Source organism: Chaetodon trifascialis, chromosome 21 (genome assembly GCF_039877785.1).
Source record: "Chaetodon trifascialis isolate fChaTrf1 chromosome 21, fChaTrf1.hap1, whole genome shotgun sequence".
Taxonomy (NCBI): Eukaryota; Metazoa; Chordata; class Actinopteri; order Chaetodontiformes; family Chaetodontidae; genus Chaetodon; species Chaetodon trifascialis.
Window position 1 is genome coordinate 3084760 of NC_092076.1, and position 19351 is coordinate 3104110.

Here is a 19351-nt window from a genome sequence, read left to right on the forward strand (position 1 = left end):
GTGCCTAATGGTCCTCCAGCGGCTCCCCCTGGCTCGCAGCGAGAGGAAATTTCCACCAGCGTTGTTGTTGTCCAGTTACACCCTCTTCAACCAATACAGCACTGACAGGATGCCCAAACATTTCAGCCTGATCTGCCCGGCTATTTGTTGACAGTGGGGAATAGGAGCTGACCACTGGCAGGAATGCAGGCGGATGGAGAGCGGAAAAGTACCAGGGGTGGGCAGCGACCGCCCCCCTGCACCCCCACCCCTGACCTGTTAAGCACTCTCCGCTAGATGCGTCTCTGGGGTCAGTTATCAACAAGAGCAGCCTGCAGTTTCAGGCCGCGACAGAAGGAATCCAGGCTGAAACTCATGATTAGGATAGAAGACACATGTGCTGCAATAAAGCCACAATGCAAAGGGAAAATCTGTGCAGCGGGTTTCGTTAAATGTGCTCATTTTGCACAAAAACGACCTTTATGACTGTTACTCAGGGTGTGCTACTCAGAATTGTTCAGATAGGAGACAAAGCAGGCCGTTCACTGATCAGAAGGTTGCTGGTTCAAACCCCAGCTCCTTCAGTCGAAGACACTGAAGCCCAAGTTGTGTGTAGAAATTTCATGGGGCACGTTGCATGGTAGCATCTGCATGAATGTGTGTGTGAATGTGTGAATGGGTGAATGGGTGAATGTGTCATGTGTCGTAAAGCGCTTCGAGTCGCCAGCAGACTAAAAAACATCCATTAAATCCGATATCTGCTGATCCTGAGGACTGAAAAATCTTTGTTTTTCCCACATTTAAAACCTGCAAACATCAAACTCAGTGGGATCATTTCTGTGCAGTAAAATGACGGCAGAGATTTCTGTGTAAAAATCAGTGAATGAATCTGTTTGTATATAACTGATAATGGAAAAACTCTCACTTTTACATTGATGCTGATGAAGAAACTGCATCTAATGTGTGTCAGTCACCTCTGGCTGATCCCTGATCTGTTTAATAAGGTCAGCAATAATGAATCAATACTTGTTGCTCGAAGCTCAGAAATGTCCATAAATCAGAACATCAGCTGATCGATGTGTAAATAAAATCTCCTCTGGTGTTACGAGGCCCAAGTGACTGAACAGGTCGATTGTCAACAACTCCCAAAACAACATTTACGACCTTTGAATAGTAGCAGTGACGAACAGCTGGACCGTCATCATAACGACCTTCGTCATCACGTTGGGAAACAGGCACAGTTTGCGTAGGTTTAGTTAAACAGTTGAAATAAGAGGCCGTGGACTCTCGGGTTCACGCTGGACTTGAACGGCGGCCTCCTGGGTGAACACTCTGTGTTTGTTCGAGGGTCGTCATGATCTGCTTGCACAGACCGCCTGGATGGCAGAGTTTCCCTCCTGGTGAAGAAATATGAAATGAACTCGCTTAAATAACTTTGAAAAATGCAGAAAAACATGTTTTCTTACTTAACTGCTCTCATTTCCCTGCAGCCGAGCACAAATAAATCTCCACGGGGGATAAATCTACTGCTGACCGGGGCCTTTTCTCTCCCAGCAGGAGCTCCTTCGGCCGACTCTGTGCTCTCTTTAAAAGGACACGTTTGCCTGAAGGACAACATATTTTGCAATGATGGGCAGATTTTGAATGTGTTGTGTGACGAGGTATTTAAATCCAGACTCCACTGCAAGCGAAAACAAGAGCCTGGTTTGGATATCAAAGATATTTCACGCTTGTGGAGGGGGCAGCTCTTATCACAGATGTTCTGTTACATGCGGCTGATATAGTACAACAATCACTGAAAAGCCAAACAAGTGACATTTGAAAACAATGTGACTAATACTTGTTTGGATATTGTCTAGCAGGGATCAGCGTATTATCTGCTGTGAGCTGGCAGGGCTGAAATCAGCTGTGATATTTTGCGCTGCAGATCACACTTTCAGGATTTTATTGCTTCCCACATGCGACTACAAAAGGTGTAAAGTAATGTTTTGATCGAGAGGCAGGGCGGGCCGGCTTCATAAGGACAATCCCAACTGTACTGACACAGACGCCGCTTATGTAATGGGAGATTTGACCAGGACAGTGCGTTCCCTGACAAAGGCATTTCTATTCAAAACCACGGGTGGCGAGCTTCCAGAGGATCATTCACAGAGGATGAACTTCTGTCCATCAGGAGAGGAGGAAGTAAACAAGGAGCAGAGCATCTGACAGTGGATGGAAAACCCCCGAGATGCAGCAGCTCTTTTGGTCGATAGATCTTCAGTCCTTTCTGAAGCATCATCTGATTCACATAAACGCGATCATTAACGTGTCAATTAGTGACATCAGTGACTCTTCACGGTTTAGACAAGGCCCCTTAGCTCCAATAAAAGGAAATATTAATGTTAAAACATGCAATATGTGTGCCAACGTGTGCAGCAAACCCTTCATCCAGGCTCCAAAATCACCAGAAAAACCAGAAGCATGGAGGCTGTTGTAGAACCAGATTAACGCCTGGAGTACTCCCGGCCAAGCTGATCCTGAACGGCAAACACAGGCTCGTCCTCGGTTGATGCCTCCGGGTGAAAGGGTTAAAATGCTCTTTTTATCTCAAACAACACGTGAAAGAACAGTGAGGGATGATTGATGACGCCCTGCTTCATGTTGGAGGAAGGATGGAAATCAATCACTGAGGGAAATAATGCAAAAGAGAATAACAATTTAAAGAAGAAGACAAAGGTCATAAAGTGTGATGATGAAAGCATGGAGTTCAGGCCAAATTCACCTTTTTTAGTACAAGAAAGGAAGTATTGGCAACAAAAAGTACTTCATCAAAAGCAGTCCTTGTTATGCTTAAATATATATAATTGTCTAATTATTATTACAATAACATTACTATTACTGCTGTAGCTCTATCTTATGCTACTTTACAATTCAGTACATTTCAGAGGGAAATACTATTCTGTACTACTTCACTACTACTACTTTACAGCTGTAGTTATCTGCAAAGTAACTAGTACTTTGCAGATTTAGATTACTACAAAGTAAAAATCAGATACTACATTTTGATGTATTATTACAGGTTGAGGAAGCCAGGAGTGTAGATTATGCAGCATTAAAGTGATGAACACATGAATACCTTTCTAAGTAATACTCCAGTATTGTCATATGTTCTGAAATGGGCCATTTGCAGGATTAGTACTTCATTTTGGTACTTTGAAGTATATCTTATGCTAATACTTGTGTATTTATACTGTATTTTTATGCTGTAGTACTGCTGCTTCAGTGAAACCTCTGAATATTTCTTCCACTGCTGCTGAAGAGTAACTGTAACTAAAGCTGCCAGATAAATGTAGTGCAGTAAAAAGTACTGCATCTCCCTCTGAAATGTACTGCATCTCCCTCTGAAATGTAGTAGAAGTACTAAACTACAGGTGAAGGGCGGTAAGAGGTGCACATGAGGTCATTTCGGGCTTCTAACTGTTCGTTCAGCTGCTTGTTTGTTTAATGACTGATCAGTTAATCACCTGATTACATAACGAAAGAGGCAGAGACTCCGGAGCACGGAGCGCCCGCCCCCAGCGACTCCTATTGGCCAGTCTGCAACGTAAACATAAACCCCCGTCGTCCTATTGGCCGCAGCGTCCTTCTTTTCCGCGGTTGCGTCCCCGGGTGTCACTCGGCGGCCTGAAAGCAGGTTCGGCTCCGGCAGGGTAGCGTAGCATCGGCGGCGGCGGTCAGAGCCAGAGTCCGCTCAGCAGCCATGAAGTTCGTCAGGTTCATGATGAAAAATGCCGCTTTGGCCAGTGTGCCCAAACACATCGAACACTTCTCCAAATTCTCCCCCTCACCGCTCTCCATGAAGCAGTTTCTCGATTTCGGTGAGTATCGATCCCCGTGCAGATGGCTGATTTTTGCTGTAAACAGGTAGTTAATGCTATATGTGCGTATACCTGAGGAGGCCGTGGGAGCTGAAGAGGAGGAATAACCCGCAGCACACCTCCTGTGCGGGGCTGTGAGGTTAGCCAGCAGCTGCTGTGCAGAGGCTGTGTGTGTGTCGTGGTCAGTGTTGCATCAGATCTGGGTCCAGCTCAGGCTGCACTCTGTGGGCCCGTGAAGGACTCCTGCTCCTGCTGATGACTGCCAGGACATGTGTGTCAGCAGCCTGCAAATGAACCGCCGTGCAAATCCTGCAGAATTCTGCATGTTTAACATCCGCTGGTGCAAAAGTGAGCTTGACAGATGAGTTCCTGCAGAGGAAAATTCAGAAAAACCCTCAAATATTCACTTTGCTGCTGGATTTAGGCTCAGAGCCAATGCTTATTATCATTATCTATTAATCTGATGGTCCACTTTTCAGTTATTCACTCAGAAAATGTTAAAAATAGCCACATTTCAGAGCCCCAGCTGATGTTTGGTCCAAGCGACAGTCCAAAACAAAGAGTGGTCCATTTCTGTCCTTTCATGTGGAAAAACTGCAGCTGAAGATCATTTTCATTATTGATTAATAACCTGATTCTTCTTACAGAATGTGTGAATGCATTATGAGAGGAAATGTCCACCAGAACAGCTGAAAAACCCAAATATAATAAAACTAATAGTGATTTTTGTGACATTTTTTGCTTGGATCACTAAATCTAATCATTGCTTCTGGCCCGTGTTGATTCAGGGTCCAACAACGCCTGCGAGAAGACGTCCTTCGTCTTTCTGAGGCAGGAGCTCCCCGTCAGACTCTCAAACATTATGAAGGAGATAAACCTGCTGCCTGACAAGCTGCTCACCACCCAGTCCGTGCAGACGGTGCAGAGCTGGTAAGTCAGCCCGCTGGTGTTCGCTCGATTCAGAGGAAAACTCCTGACGCCAGATTAACGACTGCTGAGACATCAGCAGCTGGACACTTGTTTACTTCCAGCGGGCCGGTTTAGTTGGGCGCTGTGATAACGTCATGCATACAAACGCACCCTTTGGCAAAGTTGGACTCCCTCCCGCTCGCCTGGGGGAGGGGCACTCTCAGCCCTGAACTTTACCCCAGTTCCTTTACCCTACTTTCTGGTCACATGTCACGTGACTGTGTTTTCAAGAGGGCCTGCTTCCCTTTGTGAGACGTTCCTGCAGCGTCATGTGTGTTTCCATCTTTTCTTTCTGCTTTTATCAGGTACATCCAGAGTTTAATGGAGATCCTGGAATTCCTCGACAAGAACCCCGATGACCACAAAGTCCTGGGAGAGTAAGTTCTCCTCAGCCTCGCCGTCCGTCCTGCTTCAGGCAGAGCGAGTTTGTTTTTTATTCTGAACTTGCTGGCATGTTTTGAGGAGAGACTCTGGCATAACACTCCTCACTCTCATGCTCGAAAGGCGCCTGAAGCGTCTCAGGCTGCGTGTTTGTGTCAGATGTTTGGAAAAAGAAGGTGTCGCTGCTTATTTTTTTGGCTTTAAGAAACAGGAGACATGTAACAGGATTAATGACAGCTGGATGTCTTCACGTCCTCTCTTTCCAGGTTTGTTGACGCCCTGGTTACCATCAGGAACAGGCACAACGACGTGGTGCCGACGATGGCCCAGGGCATCATCGAGTACAAGGAGGCCTTCCCCCAGGACCCAGTAACCAACCAGAACATCCAGTACTTCCTGGACCGCTTCTACATGAGCCGCATCTCCATCCGCATGCTCATCAACCAGCACAGTGAGTGTCCTCAAACGTCACGTGTCTGAGGTTTGTATTCACTGAGGAGACAATCCAGAGCCCCCCCCCCCCCCCCCCGTCTGTCCTGCACCCCGTGAGTGATTAACAGTTCGTTCAGTTCAGCTGGTGCAATGCTATTATCAGACGTGTCCTGGCTGCATCTGCGTCATCAGCATTTACTACGAACTACACGAGCTGGTGAGCAAATGAGTGCGTAACCTGAGCCGAGGCTGCGAGGAGTCGTCCCCCCCCCCCCGAGAGCGAGCAGAGAGCGCACCGATTGACTAACTGAAGGCCAAGTGTGTCAAACCCGTCCACCTGTTCGTCCCAGGTGGTCCACAGGCAGCGTCTTTCTGCTTTCAAAGAATTGAAATATGGTCGCCTGCTTCGGGTTTTCAGTCTGAAACCGTATCGATAAGCCTGGTCGATGAGGTGGAGCGGGCAGGCCGGCGTGACGGCAGAGGAACGGCTGCAGTTCAACCTCTAAAAATCAGACATGTTCAGTGTTTTTGCATGTCGATACAACCTGATCCACCAAACATCTGCAGCCTTGAAGGTTTCTGAACTCGATTACTCATAAAGCCTAAATCTGGATTTGCCAAACTTTTGTTTCCGCTGTCCCGTCTTGCATCGCGTGCACGGTGTCACAGCGGGCTGCTCTCTGTCACCTGTTTGACTCCCAGAGGGAACAACGAGCGTCTGCAGAGAAAGAATCCCTCAAAACACGTCGCCTCACAGACTTTACTGTCACATCCGCTTCAAAGTTCTCGTGGGATGTCTTTTTCTTGGAGCTGTGAGAGTCAAATTAGGCTTCACGTCATAAAATGGATAGTTAATGGTGCCGCGGGTGAGAGAACATGAAAGTGAGGAGTAAACAGATGCAGACAGAAGCCAATGAGTCACTTTCTTAAGTCAAGCGCCGGAGATTTACGACGATATGAAGCCGTTCAGAGCTGGTGGAAGTATCGTCAGTCATGTGGAGCACAGATCGCTGATGTGTGTCACTGATGTGTTCAGACTCCCAGAGCATGATGGGAAGAGCGGCATGCTTTACTTTACTTGTGTTACAGCGTGTTCTGTCTTCTCTCTCTGGACTCATTCTATTACTGAAGTATTTACTGCGTCATTGCTTGGCCCGGGTATCAAACTGCAATACTTTCTGGGCACCAGCCAGAATGTGCCTCTAACACAGAATACAGAATACTCCAAGTACTGAAATAAAGAACGAAAATGACTAGAAGTTGGCATCCAGTGCTCCGTCAGATTCTCAGCCTTGTCGACTTTATTTGCTGAATATGTGTGAACATACAAGGAATCAGACGCCAGTTTAAACTGTGTTCAGCTGAGTCTCACTCGTTTTGTCTTTGGCTGGAAAACGTGAGGAATCAAACTGAATATCATCTCGGCATCAAGAGCAAAACTGAACACTTCAGCTGATGGCCGACTTTAATTTTTACTTGAATAACTGCAGACGTCTCTCTGCTTTCTGTTCTTCTTAACTCGCCGTGTTTTTGTTCCCTGCAGCTCTCATTTTCGACGGCACCACCAACCCCGTCCACCCAAACACCATCGGCTGCATTGACCCTCACTGTCAGGTCGGAGACGTCGTCCAGGGTAAACACGAGCTTTGAAGTCAATCTTTTCTCAACTCTTTTGCTCTGTAATCAAACTTTTGACTTTTTATCTCCTTTGCTGTTTGTGCTCAGATGCCTTCCACAGTGCCAAGATGCTCTGCGACCAGTACTACCTCCGCTCCCCAGATCTGATGCTGCAGGAGATGAACCGTAGGTTTGACACTGATTGAAAACAAACTCAGTTTTACCCTCAACAACATCCCGAAGGGCAGAAGTCTGCGCAAGAGATTTAGAACAAATAGAGGCGCGTCCTCTGCGTACATACAGTACGAGTGTTGGAAACGTGCAGCCAGACGGACCTGAAGGGCCTCTAATTATAGCGCCGAGGCTGAAGTGTGGCTAAGTGGGTCGTGCTGAACGCATCAGACAGTGTTGACACACAGACCCTCTCCTCTCCATCCTCTCCGACCTTAAAGCCAGAGCACAGCAGAATAATTGCTGCTGATGGAAAACATCCACGAGTGGTGAGGATGATGAATTTTAAATGAAGCGGATGGAATTAACTGTTTGCTTTCCCCTCCTGCACAGACAAGAAGAAGCACCCGATAAGCATCGTGTACGTGCCCTCTCACCTCTATCACATGCTGTTTGAGCTCTTTAAGGTATGACGCATCTTGTAATGTTGATTTATAGACTGATGGATTAAATACAGTGAAAAATGAACCTCGGGCTGCTTTAAAGTGAGTTCACTGTGTTTTCCTCTCTGCAGAATGCCATGAGGGCCACCATCGAGACCCATGAGAGCAGCAACAACCTTCCACCCATTCAAGTCATGGTGTCTCTTGGAGGCGAGGACATGTCAATCAAGGTGCGTTTCAAGCTGAGCTGCAGCTTCTGGAAACGGTTATTCTGGTGGAAACAGAAGCCGCAAAGGTGATGTCTTTGTAAGGCTTCACAAAGCAGCAGCCTCGTCGGTGTGCACTGCAGGTTTCTGCCGTGACGTTCACACACACACACACACACACACACACACCAGGGTTTATAAGCTCCGTGTGAACCAGCACATGTTTAATAAGTGACATGAAGCCTGTGCAGCTAAAATTATTTCACTAAGTTAATCTTTGACTGTTGTTGCACAAGTTCAGAGCAGTTTAGCATTAGATGGAATAATCATATCATGTAGCACGCCTCCGCTTTTAGAGCTGAGCGCCACCTTTTTTTGTCATTGCCACCCAAATCTTCCCCTAAACTGGTTACGTAACGACTTCACCCTCAGTTAAGCACAGCGCTCACTGATCAGATTAGCCGCTGTGTGCCGTCTTAAAGCCCGTCTTAATGCCTGTGTGTTAGCAGGACGCGTTATGAAGACGTACACACAGCGTCTCTGTTCTGCATGGGCCTGCTCACCCAAACTTTGCTCTGCGCTCCGTGAGAGTAACAGTGTGGATATGATTTGGAGTCTGATGTTAAAGAAAAGATAATAAAAGTAAAGATCCCTCACTTTTATTAATTTACTCCTCCTGCGAGTGTGCGACTGTATAACAGCTCCAGGCTTTGACAGGTGTCCGTCCTCGTCCTCCTGCACGTTTACCTTGACGAGCTGTAGAGGAAACAAATGGAGGCCACTCAGCTTCTGCTGCAACGCGGAGGCCAAGTGTTCACGACAGGCGGGCTCTTGTCCCCCGGCTCTACGGCTCAGCAGCGCTCGAGGACCTCGCGTCATTCTCTCTCCTTTCTGTGTCCTTTCTGCAGGTGAGTGACAAGGGTGGCGGCGTCCCCTTTCGAAGGATCGAGAACCTTTACAGCTACATGTACTCCACCGCCCCGGCTCCACAGATAGGAGAGCACGCACGGCCTCCACTGGTAAGCAGAGAGGCAGACGGCGTTTATTAACTCGCTTTCACTCCTACATACAGTAAAAAACAAATATAGGTTTTTATTTTGCAGGCGTAAAGATGCTGTTAATTGCACCATATGCCATTTGGTTGCATTTCTGTACAGCCTACGAGTTTCCAAATGCTCATTTCGACTTTTACGCAGGCTGTCTTTCCTATTTAAAGCTTGAAATCCTGGCGTCGTTTTTTCTCAAAAAATGAGTGACCTGCAATACACAAAGCAAACTTGACAACAGAGCCGTTTGTTTCGTGGAAGAGCGCTGCTGCTCGCAGTGTGACAGAGAACAAAGCCTCCTTAAACCCTTCATCTCCTCCGTCTCTGTGCAGGCTGGCTTCGGCTACGGTCTGCCCATCTCTCGTCTCTACGCCAAGTACTTCCAGGGGGACCTGCAGCTCTACTCCATGGAGGGCCACGGCACAGACGCTGTCATCTACTTGAAGGTGAGCCAGACATGGTGATCATGCATGCAACTGTGACAAGACGCCAAGAGTTTGAAAGTCTGCGGCCCAAAACGGAGAGAGGAAACTGCCTCGTGGCCCGTCTCTGTTTGACACGAAGCTAACTCTGCAGACCTGTGGAGACGGTTCAGGTATGACGCTGGTATTCGTAATTACATCTTGTCCTCTTGTCCCTTCAGGCGCTGTCCACAGACTCCATCGAGAGGCTGCCGGTGTACAACAAAACTGCTCTGAAGAACTACAAAGTGAGCCAAGAGGCCGACGACTGGTGCATACCCAGCAAAGAGCCCCTAGACCTGAGCAACTACAGGATGGCCAAGTGAAGACACCCGGTGCTTCGACCCCACATGCCATGACGCCTTCAGAATTTCTGTCTTCATACTCCCACGTCCTCATCTGTCCAGGCAGATGTGGGCACCAAACCTTTTCCCACTGAGAGTCTCATCTCCAGACTGAAGCAAACACGGCGGCTTCTTAGTTTTAGCAGTAGCATGTTCATGTCGTCCTCAGTCCCCGACGTCCTTTTGGGTTCTTCATAAGAAAATAGAAAAAAAGCTACTAACAGAGAAAACTTGTTACAGTCACCTCTGAGATGTCTCCTGTGCTTGGTGTAAGTGGAGGCAGAGGCAGCACCCAGTATGTTGTTATTGGTGGAGTGTTGTGAATAGAAAAGTAGGAATATGAGTTTAAACATCCCAGTTTAAGATGCTACACATGCAGGAAGGTGATGGCAGCAGATGTTTGAGGAGTGACAGGAGGTATTCAGTCACGCAGGGGGAACCTGTTGTGGAAAGAGGATCACATCCTGTCTCCTGTAGGAAACGTCACCAAGCCTTAACGTAGCAACTTCACCCAAAGGCTCATTTCATCGAAATACTTGAACTCCTGTTGCACCTTGTTGAATTGTAAGTACTGTAAACGCTGATTTGAACAAATGTGTTGACATTTAAGTTGAGTGCTTTTGTGCTTTCTGCATGGGATTTTGGTCGAGCCGTTGACATTTCAGCCTTTGAAATTTTAATCGCAGTATTTGTACTGACTGATAAGATACGGCATTATCTTAACATCAGTTTTCTGGACCAGGCTGAATGTACTCCTCTCTTTTCTGTGCATTAATTACAGAAACAAAGGGTGCTACATGATAGGAATTAACAGCGCGATAGGGCCCAAGGTCTTTCTGATGTACCATGTTTTAGCCACCAGAGAATTTGCCATGTTTGTACGGAGGTTTAATGCTTTTAGCTGAGTTCAGTGCAGGCTAGTGTTATTAAACCCCTGAGGGCATGTCAGGGTTGAGTTCTCTACCAGTCTGTGATCCAATAAGGCAAGGCCAGTCTCAGATAGTTTATTACACTGTGCCATATTAGGAAAAGATGCCGCGGGACATGCACGCATTTCTTTTGTATTAAATTAATCTTAATCATAGAATATGTGAAAGGTTATTTTTATAGCTACACTTTTTTGTGACTGAAATGATTGTACATACTGTAAATACTGTACCAAATAATAAATAAGAACAACTTCAGCACAGAATTTGTGTTATTTCGTCCTGCGTCCTGGATCTATTCCGAAGCTGGTCATCAGATCGAGTTCAGCAGCTCCACCCTGCAGCCCCTCCAGTACCAGACCCTCAGGTACCAAATAATACTGCGTACATGGCCGCATGCCAGCAGAGGTTTCCACTCCACTGGTGTTCCTCTGCCTGTGGGCACAGAGTTACATCACTCTTATGCCGGCAAATGACCCAACTGCCTCTGGCCCAGAGCCCAATAAGACAGAGGTCATCACAGGGGAAATGGACAAGTCACAGTCTTGTGGTTTTATGAGATCAGGGGCATTTGAGACTCATGCAGCTGAAGGGAGAGAGCCTGAAGGGAGTTCTAATAATAGATGGCTTCTGTGTCGTATTTGCACTATATGAAAAGAGAGACGGCACAGAGTAAAGGCAGTGGTGAAGAGTAACTCCACGTATTTACCTAATGTAATACTCTCCCTGATTTTGAGCTACTTAAACGTCTTTCTCCGATAAATCTGTCAGATATAGTTGTAGTGTATTTTTCATACATATGATGATCTTATTACCAACTACTTGATCAATAATAAAGGAATCCTGAATCCTGAATTATTGATCAAGTAGTTGGTAGTTTCAGTGTAAAAATCTCAGGTGTCACAAGATGATTATAAGATATAAAGTAAAAGAAGAATTCTGCTATGAAAATCTGACCTTTTTTCTAATGTGGTTTTGCTTTTTTAAAACTTTCAGTTTCAGAAATCTTCCTCCTACACTGATCAATGAATGCTGAAATAATACATTAACAGGATCACCTCAAATTTAAATTTAAACTTGACAATGGTGTAAAATGTGTTAATCATTTAGTGTTGACACAGCGTGTGGGTGCCATATTCAAGCTGGCACATTTTTCCTGCAGATGCCCTCCTGTTTTTGGTGATGAATGAAGGATCATGTGGGTGGCAAATGTCAAGTGAGGCTCATTTTACAGTCAGCCTCATGTTTACGTCGACCAGCAGCAGTCGATCCAAATACGGCCATTGAACCTGTGTGTTCGCTCCCAGGCCACCACAGCTACATGGATCAGTGGAAAGAATCCAGCAGTGCCCTTCTCCTTATCTGTATAAACAAAGGCTGGCAAGCTCTCCGTAACAACAGCAGCAACAGCTACAGAACATCATGTTCAGACTCTGCATGCTGGTGTGTACTGTTCATCTCATGAGTAATCTCTTTTGTCTATAAAACTGTGAAGTGCATACCAATAAAAATGGAAGTCAAAGGAGTCAAATCATAGTAAGACAGTGACTTATTATTCCTGGGATTATTCAAGGGTGCTTCTACAGGTGCCAGGGGGTTCAGGTCTACGTGGAAAGACTTTAGAGCAGCTTAACTAATAAAAAAAAAAAAAAAAAAAAAATAGAAATTATGATAAAAGAGTGATACCAACATATTGTGACGGCCTAAACGCCAGGTGTTGAGAGCTGAAGTATTTTGTTAGCAAGCACGCAGAAAAGTTGGCACCGTTAGCTCAAAGAAATGGATAAATGGTTTAAATAGCTAGCCCAAAGAAATGGGTAGCTAAATGTCTGAAATAGCTAAAGGGGATGCATTAAATGGTTGAACTAGTTAGCTAAAGTCATGGATGTTAGTTGGCACAGATAAAGCAATAGATAACAGTTAAAATATTTTGCTCAAAGTTATGGATAAATGGATGAAATCGTTAGCTTAAAGAAAAGGAAAAAATTATTGCTAGCTCAAAGAAACAGATAGCTAAATGGCTGAAATAGCTAAAGGTAAAGATTTGCATTAAGTGGTTAATTAGCTAAATGGTTAGCTAAAAGTAGCCTAATGGATAGCCTGAATGGTTTAAATAGTTAACTTAAAGAAAAGGAATACATGGTTGAAATAATTAGCTCAAAGAAACGAATAGCTAAATTGCTGAAATAGCTAAAGGTAATGATTTGCGTTAAATGATTAATAGTTAAATAGTTAGCTAAAAGTAGCCTCATGGAAAGCCTAAATGGTTTAAATAGTTAGTTCAAAGAAATGGAAAGCTAAGTGGCTGAAATAGCTAAAGGTAAAGAACTGCATTAATAGTAGTTAGCTTAAACTAGCCTAATGGATAGCCTAAACGATAGTAGCTAATAGCTGAAAGTAATGGATAAAGGGTTAAAATATAACAGATAAACAGTTGATATACAGGAAAGAAAAGCTTAAGTAATGGATACTTAGAAAAACTCAATGGCTAAATAAATATAGCTAAAAGTAAAGGATATTGGTTCACACTGATAAAGTAATGGATAACACAGGTGCATGTTAAAACAGATAGCTAAAGGTCATAAATCACAGAACAAAAGCAGTAGAAATAGCTAGCTAAATGGCTAAACCGTTGAAATGTATGTGGGGCTGTGGGGGAACATCGGGGCCGACATGGAGGCCACACAGACAGCCCGGCTCAGCTCAGCGACCTGTGGCCTGGTGACCACGCTGATACCTGGCATCACAGCGTCACAGCTCCCAACATCCACGTCTACGCGTGTGAAAGAGCTGCCAACACACCATCCTGCCAAGTACTGTCATGGAGAGCTGCTTTTGACTCCACAGAAGTATAGTGCTGTGGTTGCTTTGTGCTTTGCCTTCATGTGCTGAAGTGTCTGAACTGAAGCGAGTGTTGTACTGTCCCAGTTTCCCTCTACTCCAATTTCTGTCAGTCTCCCTGTCATGAGCTCCACGCTGAAGCACTGGAGGAAGAAACTACTGGATCACTATAATGATGGGGTAAAGGTGCTCAAGTTGGGCTGCTGCTGTTACCTTCCAATGGATTAATTATAATTAAAGTCTCAAATGAGCAGAATCCTCTTGATATGATAAGTCTGGGCCCACGTGAGGGAAAGAACAGCACTTGGATTCAATAAAACTCCCCTTGCTGCTGTCCTTTTCATAAAATCTGATCTCAGAGGTCACAGAGAAGCTCCTCAAAATCATTTTCAACTCTGTTTAATGATAGCTTCATCAGTTTAGTTAAAGATTGTCTCAAGGTGTCACAGAAGTAGTTTCATTTTAAAGCCATGGCTACACACAGTGCACTCGTTCATGAAGTACTGCAGTATAATTCTGTTTAGCCTGAGCTGCAGCCCTCTCATGAATGCCGCTTTGACCGTTTTCACACTTCCGTCCATCTGTGGACGCCGTGGAGTAAATGTACTGACAAAAGAACAACTTCGACAGTCTCACCACTCGCTGCTGACCATACAGACAGAAGAACTGCCAACGGCGGATTCATTTCATGTCTGCATTTGCAAGAGTCTGTGAAAAGTAACACCTAGGCTGAGTGGGAAAGATGCTGTGAGTCTGAAGCCTGTAATTTCCCCTTTATTTGTGATTCACTGATGAGTGGAAATGATGATTTTCAGCCAGCTGTTGAGTTTCTCATCATGCTGATATGAAGAGAAAAGAGTAACTTTAGTTATGAGTGAAATATGCACTTGTGTTATTATATATACAGTATATCTTTGGAGGCTTGACAGACATATTTAATTGGATTGGTCATATTGATGATTTATTATTCTTACAGCTCTAACATGCCTTCACTCCTGTGAACTCCTCCATACATGCCCTGATCAAGGTACATTTATTATACTGTCTTAATATTATGAATACTATTGTATTGTCTGTTCCCTATAGTGAAGTTTGCATGTTAAATTTAGCTTTTTTTTCCATGTAATTCTCATCTACTGAGCCTGAGAGTGAATAAAACCTTTGAAAATGCATCACAACTGTCAAAAAATGGTCCATACAGTAATAAACTTACGTGTGATCATGCTTTTCAGTTTTTCTATAATGCACTGGGATTGCAATTCATTAACCCACATTATAGAAATATAGAAATATGTATATATACATTTGATTATACATTGAATGCATTTATACCACATCCCTTTATAATTTCTTGCTCTTTGTAGTAATACTGTCTCATATGATGTCCTTCTAATTAATAAATCAAACCAAACCACTAAACTGCAGTTTTTATGTGTCATTACAGTGAAAATATGAACTTCTCTGCTGAAATAATTAAAATCTCAGGCTCAGTAGAAAAAAAACTCCAAGCATCTGTCCATAAATTGTATGTTCCTCAGACAAAACACAGAAATTAATTCAGTAATTCCATGTGATAATTAAACAGCCAGTAAGTGAGAAATCATATAACTGTCATCTTTTACATAACTATTGTGCAACTGTTATTGTCCCCAGATGGTTGTCTTAGCTGTGGCTGCGTTTGTAACGCTGTCATCTTGTTCTTTTGGCGGCTCGGGGAGCACAAAATCTGTGAGTATGAGCTTTGTTCATGGCTAGAAGGCAGATGGAACATAAAATTCATACATTATGCAACAAAAGTTTTCCTTTTTCCCAGATGTTGTTGAGCACAGACAGAACTGTGCTGCTCTTCTGTCACACTGAACTCATAAAGAGAATAGAACATTACGTTGTATTAAAACCAATTACTCACAAAGTCGTGTGATAAACTCAAGTTTTGTTTGATGCATTGCTCCTTTCTCTTATCTTCCAGACTCAGCTGACGCTTTACAGAATGGGAAGTCAACCTATGGCAGTGCAACCAGCTGCTGCGTTCAAGGTGTGATGACATACTGGACCTGCTACCTGATCAGCTGAATAATTGATTAGTCACTCGACAGACAATTACACAACTATTTCAGGTCATTTTGAAGGGAATACGCCAAAATATTCTCTGGTTCCAGCCTTTAAAATGTGAAGATTTGCTGCTTTTCTTTGTCTTATTTGTCTGGAAACTTAATTTCTTTGAGTTTTGTCATGTTGGTCGAATAAAAGAAACATTTGAAGACATCACCTTTGACTTTAGGAAGTGAATTTTAGATTAATAGAGAAGATGAAAGTCAGATGAATCAGTATTAAAAATAACTTTTAGTTGCAGCTGTGCCCGTAATATTAAAAGCAAAACTGAGTAATTAATGCTTTGCATATTATCAGTTTGTATGCAGCACGTCAGGCCTTCGCACCTCTGTCAGGGGCTGCAGCCAAGGTTTTAGAAAGAGTGAGTTCAAAGAGACCAAAAGAGTCCAAAGTCCCTCCGGCAGAACTCCACTCAGCAAAGAAATGTTTAACTAGACATCAAAGCAACAAAAAAACTTTGACCTTTTAATCATATTTTATATACGTTTCATCTCTCTGCGTCATGGTGTTAACGTGGTGTTAAAGCTTTCCTTACTGTTTTTCTGGTAGAGAATATTAAATCATCAGATTTGATCCTAAAAACAGTCTGATTTTTAGATATTTAGTTTCCTCTTTATGCCCCAGAAATACAAAAAGTTCTTCCTCTATCTGTTCTGGGCTTCATGTACGCTGCAACGTCTGAATCGATCATTATTATGTTAATCGTCAAGTGTTTGTTGGCCTTTTAAACGAGGTTCCATCATTTCAGACAGTGCAAAGAAACGCACTATTATGCTGTATTGCAGGAGATGGAGAATTTAAGGTGTGAACAAACAACACCTGAGCAGCAGCAGGAAGCTCTGACTCCTCTATATGAGGTCCTTACAATCTGTGCCCATGCTGTACATCAGCTGCTGAAGGTGTCATTCTTCATCTGCACTCATAAATGCATGAAACGAACCATCAGAGAGGAGCCGAGGAGTCAGTCAGTCAGTAAAACGACAGCATTGTTTGCATGGAGCAGAATGATTTCCAGCATTCGCTCTCAGGTCTTTATGCGCTGCAGTTTGCTTCACTCTGCAGACCTCATTCAGGGGGAAACTGGTGGGAAACGTCATTGGTTCAAATGATGACGAGGAAGAGCTGCATTTCTCTGAGGAAGGCAGGTAGACAGGTGTGGAATGGGAATTGATCTAATGTGAATCTAATGCCTTTATGACAGCAGTGATATTAGGACATTATTCTCCATGAGTGTGAAATGTTTAATGAGCTTCAGACCAGGTGTTAGAAAAATGATGTCAGTTATCGAAATACTTTTTCTCAGAACTGTCAAAACATGAAATATTAATATTTAACTATTCCCAGGAATCATTAGAAAGCCCACATTTTAAAACTTTTAAACTCTGTTAATTAATACAGACAGCAAAGAATAAAAGAGAGACAAGATCAAAAGACAATAAAAATAAAAATCAGCTACATTATATATAAGCGTATGTACTATTGCCATAAATCTATATGAGGCCTGAAACAACTAATAGATGAATTAATTGTCAACAGTTCTAATAATGGTACAATCAATTGAGCCGTTTATCAAGGAAAAACTCTCTTCTCTGGTTTTGTATGATGAAAACTGAATATCTTTGGGTTTCAGCGTTGACAGGCACTTGCCTCTGTTTCACACAAGGTGGCGCACTAACACCAGCGTCAGCCCGGTGCCTCTGTGGTCACAGTGTGTTCTTGGTGTTCGGCTCCTTCCACAGCAGCTCTGGAGCTGGAGGCCTCCCTCAGGTTCAGGGGCAGATCAGAGGAGGTGACAGAGCTGAGGGTTCAGTTTAAAGGCAGCGCTTTGAGCTGGATCTTTTTATTCATTGACAAAATACTGATGAGCCCTCATTTGTCCTTTTATGGTAGCGGAGGGCATCATCAAAGTCAGGCCAAGACATGATGTTTTTCCTCCGAGTGTTTTACAACTTAGAGGTGGCCCCGTCATCGCTGAAATATGTATCAGGACCGGCGGGGCTGTGGTCTCCTCAGCTATGCGCTCCCCGGCTCGCGCACGGGGCCAGCCTGACCCACACCTCTCCACGGGGCGGGGGGCGGGGCCCGGAGAGGCGGCTTCAATGCGATTGGTGGATGGTCGGTCTGGACGGCAGGAGAGAAACTCCAGGAAAACGGACGGAGCTGGCACACGGTGTAACGGGACCAGGATATATGTCGGCGTGAACTGGAAACTTTGGATGGACATGAGGATATTTTGGGATAATTTGCTGTTTCTAACAGAAAAGCAGGAGTTATAAGAGGAAAAGCGCGTTTGTCATCGTTTGCTGTCTTTATTTAAAGCTACAGGGTGTTTTTAAAAGCAGTTTTTCGACCTTATTTCATCATGACTGAAATTGCTGCCTGACTTTTACGCACGAACGGCAATGCGCGTGGAGCCCACAGCCGTCCACTGAGGAGGTGCGTGAGAAGCCCGCCAATGTTCACCTTCTGTCGGCACTTCAAAGCAAGTCTCTAAACTCATTTTTCCACGCGCTTCACGAAGAGAAAGGTAGCATCATGGCCGAGCACGAGAGCCTGGAGTTTGGAAAAGCCGATTTTGTGCTCTTGGACAACGTGTCTATGGACGAGTTCATGGCGAACCTGAAGCTCAGGTAAGGCAGCCCTGCAGCGGCCATTCACCTTTGTGAATCCACGCATAAGCGCTCGTGTCCAGCAGAGTAAAGGTTGACACTTTTAGCATCTTTCTGACGACATATGAACCGGAAATGTGTGTGGTTGTCACCCTCAACAGGTGCGACCTGTTGCTCATTCAGCCTAGTTTCTCTGCAATTGTTCCACATTGTTCCCCACCAAGAATGAACTTCCCAAACAGCTCAACGTGTCATTCACGTCAGTTTGGCACCGCACCTGCGCTCAAGCTGTGTTTTCAGGGCAGCTCTTGGATGCAGCAACAATAAGTCATCTGTATTAAACTGGCTGGTGCGCATTCATTTGATGCCTCCTCTCCATCAAACCGGTAATTCCCTTTGAGAGGCGCAGTGCGAGACACCACCCAGGCCGTCCTCGCGCTCTGTCAGCTGTGTGTCGGTGGCTCAGTGTCGAGCATGATGTCGAGCATGCTTTGTGAATGAAGACAGCAGCGCGGGTTAACGTTACGGTTTCCTCGTCTCCTGTCCTCACCTCTGCCATCTGTAATGAAAGTGCAAACTGATCCCAGACCTCAGCTTTCAGGAGGACCGTGGAGCAGCAGATGTCAGGAGGACATCATCACTCCAGCTCTCTGCACTGTGTTTGTCACGGTCTTGGCTGCACAGCGGCTGGTGACAGGACGGCAGCTTATAACACAAGAATAAGTTGTGGTGCCATTAAAGTAAGCTGCTGTCCAAGTCTGAGGACAACTGGTCCTGTCAAACCCAGACGCATCCAGACCAAAGTGACCCAGAAGCCAAAGGTGTTTTAGAGGCTGGTGAAGCTCCTGAAGTGGCAGATTCAAAGCGATAGAGGAGGAAAGTAGATGAGCCACTTTGGTTTGTAGAAAGTCGTATTCTCTGGTGATTTTATGATGAAATGCTTTAACAAAACTC

General features: G+C 44.6%; 2 protein-coding genes across 2 annotated transcripts in view; both read left to right on the forward strand.

Annotated features, from left to right (window-relative positions):
• The first annotated feature begins 3614 nt into the window (after window positions 1-3614).
• Window positions 3615-11099, forward strand: pdk2a (pyruvate dehydrogenase kinase 2a). Its single transcript, XM_070990697.1, has 11 exons — window positions 3615-3839; window positions 4628-4769; window positions 5114-5185; window positions 5456-5640; window positions 7165-7254; window positions 7347-7424; window positions 7803-7876; window positions 7984-8082; window positions 8967-9077; window positions 9437-9550; window positions 9748-11099. Exons 1-11 carry the CDS (start codon window positions 3722-3724, stop codon window positions 9889-9891), a joined length of 1227 nt encoding a protein of 408 aa, XP_070846798.1. The 5' UTR covers window positions 3615-3721; the 3' UTR covers window positions 9892-11099.
• A 6857-nt stretch (window positions 11100-17956) lies between these two features.
• Window positions 17957-19351, forward strand: part of myo1d (myosin 1D) — an 83067-nt gene continuing 81672 nt past the window's right edge. The window contains exon 1 of the mRNA XM_070990503.1: window positions 17957-18418. Coding sequence (XP_070846604.1) covers window positions 18324-18418 — 95 coding nt within the window. The 5' untranslated portion in view covers window positions 17957-18323. The remainder of the gene's footprint in view (window positions 18419-19351) is intronic.